Source organism: Lontra canadensis, unplaced genomic scaffold (genome assembly GCF_010015895.1).
Source record: "Lontra canadensis isolate GAN:19392208 unplaced genomic scaffold, GSC_riverotter_1.0 scaffold30, whole genome shotgun sequence".
Taxonomy (NCBI): domain Eukaryota; kingdom Metazoa; phylum Chordata; class Mammalia; order Carnivora; family Mustelidae; genus Lontra; species Lontra canadensis.
In genome coordinates, this window is record NW_022631024.1 from 11,399,863 (window position 1) to 11,412,363 (window position 12,501).

At 42.5% G+C, this 12,501-nt stretch overlaps 1 protein-coding gene across 7 annotated transcripts in view; it reads right to left on the minus strand.

The window, feature by feature from the left end:
* The window catches only part of SCAI (suppressor of cancer cell invasion), a 129,895-nt gene extending 117,728 nt beyond the window's left edge, over positions 1 to 12,167 (minus strand). For 3 of the 7 annotated variants that reach the window (XR_004383676.1, XR_004383675.1, XM_032865845.1), the window contains exons 1-2: positions 11,999 to 12,167; positions 11,245 to 11,289 (exon numbers count right to left, since the gene is read on the minus strand). Coding sequence is in view for 3 of the 7 variants with exons in the window: in XM_032865845.1 (XP_032721736.1) it covers positions 11,245 to 11,289; positions 11,999 to 12,051 (98 nt within the window). In the remaining 4 variants the exon portion in view is untranslated. Of the gene's footprint in view, positions 1 to 11,244; positions 11,290 to 11,998 lie in introns of those variants that run through there. The other 4 variants (XM_032865840.1, XM_032865839.1, XM_032865842.1 and 1 more) reach the window with 3 other exon arrangements.
* Between the last annotated feature and the right edge of the window lie 334 nt (positions 12,168 to 12,501).

The window sequence follows — 12,501 nt, forward strand, 5'->3', positions numbered from 1 at the left end:
AGGTAAATTTTATTATACATAAATCATACTTCAACTTTTTCAGAAATTAAAAATTTAGACTGTGGGAAACTCTTTTTAAAAATATTTTATTTATTTATTTGTCAGAGAAAGAGAGGGAGAGAGAGCACATGCAGGGGGAGTGGCAGGTAGAGGCAGAGGGAGAAGCATGCTCCCTGCCGAGCAAGGAGCCTAATGCAGGACTTGATCTCAGGACCGTGCGATCATGCATGACCTGAGCCAAAGGAGACGCTTAACTGACTGAGCCACCCAAGAATCATAGACTGTGAGACACTCTTAGTAAGAAACATACTTCCTTCAACAAATAAACAGTATGGGGAAAACTACAGACTTAAAAGAACTTGAGATCTATTCAACATACTACAAGCTATGAACCTGACCTGGATCCTGATTTGAACGGACACTGTACTTTGACTTATTTTTTTAAAGATCTTTTGCGAAAGGAGAGAGGAGAGGATCTCAAGCCGACTCCCCACTGAGCCAGAGCCTAACATGGGGCTCAATCTCATGACCCTGAGATCACCACCCAAATCAAAATGAAGAGTCGGATGCTTAAATGACTGAGCCACCCACACACCCCAGAGAGACAGACATTTTATTTTTACTGTTTTAAAAGATTTTATTTATTTATTTGACAGAGAGAGAGAGATCACAAGTAGGCAGAGAGGCAGGCAGAGGGGGAGGAGGAAGCAGGCTCTCTGCTGGGCAGAGAGCCCGAGGCGGAGCTTGATCCCAGGACCCTGAGATCATGACCTGAGCCGAAGGCAGAGGCTTAACCCACTGAGCCACCCAGGGACCCCCAGACAGACATTTTAAAAAAATGATTAGCCAGATGTAGAAATCTGAACACTGACAAGACAGATATTTGATGATACTAGGGAAACACTAAGTTATTGTTGATGGTACTGTGGTAATGTGTTTTAAAAGAGTCCTTATCTTTCAACGATGCATACTACCATATTTAAAGATGAATACCATGTGTGGCATATGCTTCAGGTCGAGTAGGAGGGTATATAAACAAAACAGGATTCAATTGATAATTATTGAAGCTGGATGAACAATTTAAGTTCACTGTAGCATTCTAATTTTGTATTTGAAATTTTCCACATTAAAAATACACATACAGACATCTACGCATACGGACATACATACATAAAAGTCAGTGTGGAGCCTTGGAAGCTGGCCTGTTTAACTTCCTTCTGCCTACTCCCACCCTCCCGGAAGCCCTTGAATTAGTCCCAGTGAATCTTTGGGCTCATTTTTTAACACCCTTAAAAAATCACTTCTTGAGCCAGTCTAGGTTTTATCTTGAGCAAAATATTACCATGAAAATGCTTACCACGTTGACCATATTATCCTGGGCCCTGTAAAATCTGTTTTTGCAGAACTGAATTTTGATATGTCCTAGGTTTTCACTGACACATGCTGTAAGAAACAGCTTTACCAAAACCACTGCATTTCTGTAGGGACGTTAGTAAGGCAAACAGTGTCATACACAAACTCTCTAAGCAGAGGATGTTCCTGTGTTTCAGTGTAAATTGGAAAATGTTCACCTGGTTTTCAATACAACTAACTCAAGAATCGGTTCCTCACCAAAGAGTATGGAGATCTATCTCCCAGAGATAATTACTTGTTTGATGACTACATACAGAAAGACTGCAATGGACAGATAATACTGCAAAGACAGAACATGCAAAAAACAGAAAGTAGTCTGGTCTATTTCCACACCAAATTTTTTTTTATTAATTGTTTTTATTAACATATAATGTATTATTTGCCCCAGGGGTACAGGTCTGTGAATCATCAGGCTTACACATTTCACAGCACTCACCATATCATATACCCTCCCCAATGTACACCAAGCTATTAAAATGCTCTGTTCTTCTTCACATTCCACTCAAGATGGTCTCCCTCAGTTACTTAATTCATTTGCATAACTTGGATAACTATTTACTGATGGCTTCCAGCTCTGTATCTAAAGCCCTACTCCTTTCTCAGCTCCAGATCCATGTTTCCACCTGCCTGGTGAGAGATGAGGAACTCTGAAGCACTTTACACTCCATATAGTCAAAATAAACTCATAATCTTACCCTTCCAAATTTGCTCCTGTCTCTGCTGTCTCGATTAAAAGCGTTGCCATCCAACCTATTATTCAAGCTAAAATTACTGTAGGGCAAACAGGAAAAGGCAAGCCATAGATTGGGGGAAAATACCTGTAAAACATTTGTTTCCAGAATAAAGAAACCTTATAACTGTATACATAGACAAACAACTGATAAAAAATGGACAAAAGATATGAAAAGAAAACCCACAAAAGAAGTTTTATGAATGGCAAATAAATACATTAAAAGATGCTCAACAAGATCGATCACTATGGAAAGGGAAATTAAAAACAGAAGGATATATATCACTATACACCCCCAGAATGGCAAACAATGGTGATGGTTTCAAGGGTATACACGTGTGTCAAAACTTACCAAATTGTGCCCTTCAAGTATGTGTGGCTTACTGCATGCCATTATACCTTGATAAAGCTTTTTAAAAGAAAAAGAATGGCAATACCAAATACTGGCAAGGATAGGAAGCATGTGGAATCCCAAATATTGCTGGCAGGCATGCAAAATTGTACAGCCACTTTGGAGAACAGTCTGGCAATTTCTTAAAGAGTTAAGCATACACTTACCATAAGACCCAGCAAGTCCACTCATAGGCATCTATCTACTCAAGAGAAATGAAAACATATCTGCCCAAAGACTTCACTCAAATGTTCATTAACAGATGCACTCATACTAGCCAAAAACCAGAAACAAGCCAATGACTGTCAACTGGCGAATGCATAAGCCAATTATGGTAAAAATCATACAATGTAAAAAACATACATACACTGGTCCTCAGCAATAAGAAGAAATTAACTACAGTTACGAATAAGAACATGGATGAATCTCAACAGCTTTATGCCAAGGAAGAAGCAAGACACCAAGGACTATCTAATGAATGATTTACTTATATGAGATTCTAGAAAAAACAGAACTATAAGTAATAGGATAAAAAGACCAGTAGTTTCCAGAATCAAGGCAACAGGAGCAAATGTGGGGGTGAGGAGGATAGTAATGCCGATGTTCAAGATCATAATTACAGTGGGTGGCTACACAACTGGATACATTTGTCAAAATTCATCAAAATTGCATACTTAAAATTACTGCACTTTTTTTGCACTAATAATAACCTCAATCAACGTGATTTTTAAAAGACTAGAAGGATTAAAAAAAATAAAAGACTAGAAGGAAAGACAAGAATATTTAAACTAATGACAGTCACAGGTATCATTTATTAAGTATTTAATGGATGTCAGGTGACTGTTATCATGTACTTTACATTCATCACTTCAACGAATCTATTTTTTTTAAAGATTTTATTTATTTGACAGAGATCATAAGTAGGCAGAGAGGCAGGCAGAGAAAGAGGGGGAAGCAGGCTCCCCGCTGAGCAGAGTGCCCAATGCGGGGCTCAATCCCAGGACCCTGGGATCATGACCTGAGCCCAAGGCAGAGGCTTTCACCCACTGAGCCACCCAGGTGCCCCAATGAATCTATTTTTTAAATAGACAAAAGTCCCCGAACTCCCACAATTTATATGCTATCAGAAGAGGGAATAATCCTCCAAGGAAGTACTGTCAACACCTGCATTTTGCAAAAGGGCAAACAATTCAGAGATTGAATCCGTACTTTGTTCTGGAGCCCAAAGGCAGTATTTGGAAGAGCTGGGATTTGACTGTAGTCCAGGATTTCTCCACTTCGCATCATCGACAATTTGAGCTGAATAGTTCTTCGATGTGAGAGGCCACTCTACAGGGAACACTGTAGGGTGTTCAGCAGCATTTCTGGCCTCACCCACTAGATGCCCCTACTTGTAACAACCAAGAATATCTCCAGACATTGCCAAATGCCCCCCAGGAGGCAAAACTGCCTCTTTTTGAGAACCACTTGCCCCTTTTTGAGAACCACTCCTTAATCTCTAAAAACTGACATCACAGCCCAAACTATTAAAAACACCTTTCTTTCCATACCTGATACTGACCTGGTTCGGGTCCTGAATTCAGCTCACTTAAGACCTCATCATTAGTCAGTCCATCCAAGGTCTACTCTGTCATTTCAATAACCACACTACCACCAAAGTAACCTCCCAAAAACCTCCAGGGCCTGGATGAGATGTCTGTACAAAGTGCCCTCACCACCAGTATCCAGAATTACTACAAATCCTTCGTGTACATACAAAGTCATTACATTGCCCACTGTTTGGGTCTGCCTTCTCTACTACTACATGAGTTTTACCCCAGCAAGGGCCAAATCTCACTCTATATGCCTGGTACCCAGGACTAGAGAGCATTTAAATGGTTTTAGAATTCAAATGTAATTCAGACAAATTGCATATACCATCAAAATGCTTAGATCTCTTGGCTCTAAACGCATCACTAAAAAAAGCCCCCAAATCATACGGTAAAGCTTTAATCAGCGTGAATCCTATCCAAGCAAATGGGTCTTGTTTCTGACAGGATCTGAGAGGATGCTCAAACTCATAATCCAAACATTATAAGCAGACATGTTGAAGTCTTCAGAATTTCCAAAACCACACAGAGATCAAATTTCCTAATCTTAAAACTCCTTTTAGTCTAATACACCTTATCAGGGTCCTTAAATAGTGCCACAGTATTTTGGAGCATTAAAGCCCCAACATACATGAACTCCCTCTTGCTACCAACTCATTTATTGGTTCACTGTGGTTTTACTGAGCACCCCCTCGGTGCCAGGGGTACAAAGATGGACTAAGATAAAGAAATAAAAGTTTTAGTGAGGAAAAAAATACAGGAGGAATTAATAAGAGTAGGGTATAAAATGCTTATCTCAAATTCTCTTAGTTCTTCTTAAATATGATTATAGTTTGGTGTGTACTAGGAATGATCTCAAAAGATAATGGGGGGAGGGGGAGTGCACGGCAGGAAATGAGTGCAGGGTTGGGGAATGCTGGGTTTAGTAGGTGATGGGGATTAAGGAGTCCCCTTGGGATGAGCACCGGGTACTGTATGTAAGTACTGAATCACTAAATTCTATCCCTGGAACTAATATTACACTATATGTTAACTAAGTGGAATTTAAGTTAAAACATAAGGAAAAAAATAATTCAGCCACTAACTAATGTCTATTAAAAAAAAATGACTTAACAGCAACTACCATAAAATAAAAACGATACTTTTGGCAACTGTTTTCCCAACTGTAATAGGATATATAGGGTAACAGTCAACAACTCTACACAGCCGGCCAACTCAAAGGGATGCTTAAGACCAAATTCAACAATTAATTCATCTTGAAGCGTTCATCAGGAGGTCATTCCACTTGATACTGAGAATTTTTATGGCCACAGTATGCAACTGATAATAACAACTCTAAAAAATTTTTGGCTATGATCATTACATCCCTTCTTTACAATCCATCTTTAGGGCCTTAACTAGTCATTTTGTTTTCTATTTTTAGAGCAATTCAAGAACTGTTTTCTGAGGAAAATCATGGTCTTGCACACAGAACCTCTCCAGAGATGTATGTTAGCTGTCTGCTTGGGTCCAAGTCTTGACTTGATCAGGGTCTGACCTAATCAGACAGGCAAAATACATGCTCTCATGATTCTTGACTAAGAATAGAAGCCTAAATCACTGCTGGCTGATGCTTACGAAAATGTGGTTACAAGAAATTATATTCAGGAAGCCCAAGCTGGGGGTTCCCAGAGGCAGCAATTCTGGACTCTTAAAGTGTCAAAACACCCAAAGGAAGGAAAGGAGCCTCCATGAGGGACCTATTGTTAAAGGAGCATCCCAAGGGGCGCCTGGGTGGCTCAGTGGGTTAAGCCTCTGCCTTCAGCTCAGGTCATGATCCCAGGGTCCTGGGATCGAGTCCGCATCAGGTTCTCTGCTCAGCAGGGAGCCTGCTTCCCCCTCTTTCTCTGCCTGCCTCTCTGCCTACTTATGCTCTCTCTCTGTGTCAAATAAATAAAATCTTTATTTAAAAAAAAAAAAAGGGAGCATCCCGAGAATTGAGAGTGAAGGATAATTTAATCTTTCTTACAATATGTTCTCTCATACAGCTCTCAAACTTGTTAGTCGCAGGAACCCCTTTACAACTCTTAAAAACTATCTTTGTGAGTATACCCATCAATATTTACATTAGATTGTAAAAGAAAAATTTTAAACACAGTAATACAGAAGCACAAATTCCATTAGCCCTCAGAGCAGAAGTGAAATTACTCTTAACTGTAGCCTCAGACAACTCCATGGTGAATCAAAGTTGAGTAATAGCAAAAAAGGCAAGTAAAGTCTCAGTATTATTAAGAAAATAGTTTCAGGGGCACCTGGCTAGCTCAGTGAGAAGAGCATGTGACTCTTAATCTTGGGATTGTAAATTCGAGCCCCAAGCTGGGTGGAGAGATTACTTAAAAAACAAAAACAAAAACAAAAACAAAAAAAAACTTAAAAAAAAAAACCCAGAAAGTAAAAAAAAAATATTTTATCTTTTTAAGTTTTATTTATTTATTTGACAGAGAGAAACACAGCAACAGAGGGAACACAAGCAGGGAGAGTGGGAGAGGGAGAAGCAGGATTCCTGCTGAGCAGGGAGCCCGATGCGGGGCTCGATCCCAGGACCCTTGGATCATGACCTGAGCCGAAGGCAGACGCTTAATGGCTGAGCCACCCAGATGCTCCCCCAAAATTTTTTAATTAAAAAAAATAAATATTCATTGAGAAGTATTTAAGGACACATTCATTCAATAATTCAAGCAACTGTTTTCTACATGTCAGGCACCAGTCTAGATGCTGGGAATAAACAACCCTGCAACTTGTCATCCCTGTTGTCTCTGAATCAAGCCAAGCTGTCAGTGAGCTGTAGACTTATACACTAATCTGGGTCTTCAGACAATGTTCACTGGCATTACATGAACCTGGATTGAGAAAAATTATAAGAAGAAATCTTTAAAAACTCACTACTATTTTATTACTGGGATTGTCCCCCTCACAAAACCACAGGGTCCCCACCATGAAGACCAGTGATAAAAAATTTCACAGATCTAATGATCAAGAGGGCACCTAGGTCGCTCCATCAGTTAAGCATCTGCCTTTAGCTCAGGTCATGATCTCAGGGTCTTGGGATGGAGCCCCTGCTAAGCAGAGAGCCTGTTTCTCCCTCTCCCCCTGACTGCCACTCCCTCTGTTTGGGTGTGCGCTCTCTCTCTGTCAAATAAAATCTTTAAAAAAAAAGAGAGAGAGAGAGAGAAAGAGAGATCTAACAATCAAAAAAAGTTGTACTTCTCTTAAACAACATGGGTTTGGAGGCACCTGGGTAGCCCAGTCAGTAAAGCATCTGCCTTCAGCTCAGGTCACAATCTCAGGGTCCTGGGATGGAGACCCACATGGGCCTCCCTGCTCAGTATGCAGGGAACCTGCTTCTTCTCTTCCTCTGCCCACCCCCCACCCCTGCTCCTGCTCCTGCTCTCTCCCTCCCTCTCTCAAATAAATAAATAAAATCTTAAAACACACACACACACACACACACACACACACACGTGTTTGATTTTATAAACACCATGAATCTGGAAGTTGAGCTTTATTTTCTTCTTTGCTTTGAGAAAAGTCAGAGCCAAAAATGGAACCCATCTTTAGTAACTATACAGTGTTTTCTAGTCTATATACTAACTTTGCCACAGGTTGTTTATTATTACTATTATTATTATTATTTTAAGATCTTATTTATTTATTTGACAGAGAGAGACACAGCGAGAGAGGGAACACATGCAGGGGGAGTAGGAGAGAGAGAAGCAAGCTTCCCGCCAAGCAGGGAGCCCGATAAGGGGCTCAATCCCAGGACCCTCAGATTGTGGTCCAAGCCGAAGGCAGATGCTTAACGACTGAGCCACCTAGGCACCCCTGGTTTATTATTCTTTTCTCATTTCTTCTTTGCCCTAATACCTTATTTTTAATCCTTTAGCCTGTATACATTTAAAAAAGAGGCGAGAAATAAACAGAATTTTTTTTTTTTTTTAAAGATTTTATTTATTTATTTGACAGACAGAGATCACAAGTAGGCAGAGAGGCAGGCAGAGAGAGAGGAAGGGAAGCAGGCTCCCTGTTGAGCAGAGAGCCCGATGCGGGACTCGATCCCAGGACCCTGAGATCATGACCTGAGCCGAAGGCAGCGGCTTAACCCACTGAGCCACCCAGGCGCCCAATAAACAGAATTTGATGGCTGCTTTTTTAACATAAAATTGAGTGTGTACTTTCTATGTGTCAGGCACTATATATACTAAGCACTTCACAACCCTCTAAGGGTTGGACTTCTTTTTTTAAATTATTCTTTTTAAAATTCTTTTAAAAGATTTTATTTATTTATTTGAGAGAGAAAGAGAGAGAGCATAAGCAGGGGAGTGGCAGAGGGAAAAGGAGAAGCGGGCTCCCACCAAGCAGGGAGACTGGCTTGTTTTTATATATTTTTTTAAGTAAGTACTATACCCAACATGGGGCTTGAACTCACACCTCTGAGATCAAGAGTTGCCCGCTCTACCAACTAAGCCAGCTGGGTGTCCCAGGGTTGAACTCTTATTATTTCTGCATACAGCTGAGGGAACTGAGGCTCAGGGAGGTTTATTAACTCACACATGATCTCACAACTTGTCTGTGACAGCGTTAGGATTCCAATGCAGCCCAACCATTATACCTAGGCATATATACAAGTTAACCCAGGAGCAGATAAGGTGAAGGAGAGGGTGGGGAAGTCCACACACATGATGTGACATTTAAGCTAAGAGTCTTAAAGGAGGGAGCTTGCCAAGGAACAAGGAGAAAGTATTTGAGAGAGAACGAGAAATCATGTGCAGAAACCCAAAGCAAAGAAAGAACATAAGTTCTGAGAACAGCAAACAGAACACAAAGTTACATTCAGCAATTTACTCATCGTACAAGATTCACCAGAAAGTTAAGTCATTCAATATTAGACATTTGAGAGGTCCATTATTGAGAATTTCCATGGTCACAGTATTAAACTGTCGCTGGGAAGACAGGCAGAAGTGAAATAAAGGCAGTCTCTTTTGGGGGGGTGGGGGGGCAAAAAAGAGAGGGGGGACAGAGGGAGAAGGAGAGTGAGAATTCCAAGCAAGTGCCATGCTCAGCACAGAGCCCAACGTACGGGCTCAATCCCATGACCCTGAGATGATGACACAAGCTGAAATCAAGAGTTGGATGCTCAAACAACTGGGCCACCCAGATGCCCCAAAGGCAGTCTCTTTGAATCATTAGGTTAAAAAGTTTGAATTACGTTCAATAAGCAATGGGGAACCATAGAAGGATTGAAGCAGAAGAATTACAAGATCAACTTGCACAGCATGATGAGTGAGTTACAGATTTGAGGTAGAGAATGCAGTCAGGAGGCCACAGCAAGAGAGGGGTAGTGGGGTAATGAGAGTTAAAATCTGTCCAAAAAAAACATGTAATGTAAGCCATATGTATTATTTTTAATTTTTGAATAACCATGTTAGAAAAGTAAAAAGAAAAAAAAGTGAAAGTAATCTTAGTAATACTTTTAATATATCTAAAATACGATTTCTTCATATCATCAATACAAAAACTAGTAATAAGAAATTTTACATTCATTTTTTTCATACTAATTGGAAATCTGATCTGTATTTTTACTTAGAATACATCTTGTTTTGGACATTAAATTTTCACTGGGAATACTTGATGTGTATATAAATTTCATAAAACTTGTGGATGAAAAAGTAGATTCACATACCCAAATTTTTCCAAACATACTTGAACATTTTCCAGTCAAATACCAGTCTTTGAACTTAAATTACAATTAATAAAATTCAAAATTCAGTTCCTCAACCATGCCAGCCACATTTCAAGTGCTTTATGGCCATATATGGCTACCATATTGAACAGCACAGACCCAGAATGACAAAGGAACTTTGGCTGGTATCACTTCTGTCATCAGCATTTCATATCTACTTACTGTTGAAGTATTCTGCATGCTAACATCAGTAACTTGCCAAGTATTAACTAAGACAGTAGCCCTACTGGTCACATCCTCACTACTGTAACTTACTTTCTTTCTAGACCACTGCCTACCTCTGTGCAAAAGAAACCTTCTCATAATTGCTACATAGTATCTGACATGTGAAATGCACACAAAGATGTTTGTGGGATAGACAGATGCTCTTCTTCATCACTCAAGCAGTAATTCACTTGTTTGCAGACTAAGTACACTCTCTGTTTCTATTTCCCTATGCTCTGATTTTTTATTAGACTCTATGTACTAAGTATGATGATAAAAGAAAAAGCAGTAAGAAAATCTATTTTCAATTGTATTTTTATTAGAGGCATTACAGTATAATGGTTAAGAGCCCAAGCTCTGGAGTCAGATTGCCTGGATTCAGATGTGGGCTCCATTATTTATTAGATGAGTGATCTTGGCCTCTCTGTGCCTCAGTTTCCTATTCTGCATAATTGTAACAGTACATACTTCCTTGGGGTATTTGGAGATTGCAGAAGATGATACATATAAAGCACTTGCACATGGTATCAGCACACAGGAAACATTCAGTAAGCATTCGTTTTTAAATATATTTTAATTATTTTTGAAAGCAAGCTCTATGCCCAATGTGGGGCTCAAACTCACCACCCTGAGATCAAGAGTCGCACACTCTACCAAAGAAGCCAACCAGGTGCCCCCAAATTAGTTTTGTTTTGTTTCTAAGATCTTATTTTTAAGTAATCTCCGCACCCAACCTGGGGCTCGAACTCACAACCCTGACATCAAGAGAGTCTCATGTTGCACCAACTGAGTCACCCAGGCGCCGCCGCCGCCCCCCACCCCGCCAAATACTACCTTTTTAAAACAAAATTGGTGAAGAAGTTGAAATTATAGCTAACGTAAGAAACTAGGATTTCTCAATTACCCACTTCTCTTTCCCATATGATCTTACACACACACACACACACACACACACACACAGTACAGGTATTACTTTGAACTCCTCAAATGAAAAATCTTGCATGTAGTTATATTCATTACAAAAGAAGCTAAATAAAAAAACTTCATCTACTAACAGTATATAACTATGCAGTACGGCACAGGTGTAGCCAAGCAAATGGAAAAACACGAAGCAAAACAGAAAGGCATTTTGACTTACCTGCTTTTCCGTTTTCGAGGTGGTTTCTCCACTGTGCCAGTCAGTCTACAAACCAAACAAATAAGATGATAACTAAAAGTAACATACAAGAACACATCTCCTGATCCTACTGTGTCAGTCGAAAACTCAGTGTACCACCCTCTAGGACCATAGGCTCGCTAAGCTCATACCTGACCTTACAAACGCCTGATGCTCTGTTTCCCCTATTTACCAAGACCATGCAATCCTGGGACTCACGGTTCCCCCAATGTCTGCTCTGCCCAAACCCTGCTCTCCCTGCTAGTCCCTCACTCCATCCTCAGCTCCTATTCGTCACAGCCCCGCTCCCCAAAACCACCCACCTCCACCTACTCATTGTCTGCCTCGTCACCCCCGCAAGCCCCTCCGACCTCCCCTTTCCCGTGCCCACCCCCTCCGGATCGTGCACTGCCCCTCCGAGCCCCGCCCCTCCAGGCCCCGCGCCCCCCGCATTCCACGGCCCGTCCACGGGGCGCGCTCGCCCTGCCCCTCCCGGCCCGGCGCCCCCAGCCTCACCCCTCGGCGTCCCTTCCCTCACACGCCCCTCTCCTCCGGCCTCGAGGATGCGATCGCCGCCCAGCCCACTCCCGCGTCCCTGGACGCCCCCGAGCCCCCCCCCAAGCCTGAACCCCCCGCCCCTCCCGTCTCGGAGCCCCGAATGCTTCACGGCCCCTGGGCCCGCTCCCGCGCCCCCACCCCATTCCCAAACCCGACCTCGACCCAGCTCCCGCCCCACCTGGGGGCCAGGCGACTCCGCGGCTGCTGGGGCTGCCGGGCTCCTCTGACCATCCGGCTCCTGCTCCGCCGCGGGAGCTGCTCCGGCGGCCGTAGGGCTCGCTCGGGAAGCTGAGGCGGCGGAGGCTGGAGTAGGCGGAGAGGCGGGAGGAGGGCCTCGCGCCTCTGCCTGGCATGCCGCGGGGCCCGCCTCCACCGCGCCTCTCCCTGATTCCCATTGGCTAGAGCTGTAGTGTAGCCGAAAGCCTAGCAGTCGATTGGATGCGCAGGCCGTCACATCCCGCCACCTAGGTTTGGTTGAGACTGCAGGTGGCGGCGGAGGTGCCTTAGAGATTGCTAGTAGGGCAGGGGAGACCCAAGCGCCACCGTGCGCTGGAAAGTAGAAACTGCATCTCAGGCGCCAGACACCTGCCGGCAGGTTCTCCTGGCTCTGCGTCCTGCATTCCACACACCTGCTGGCGCCCCCCAACACTGCACCACGCCAAGACCAACAGCCAAGCACTG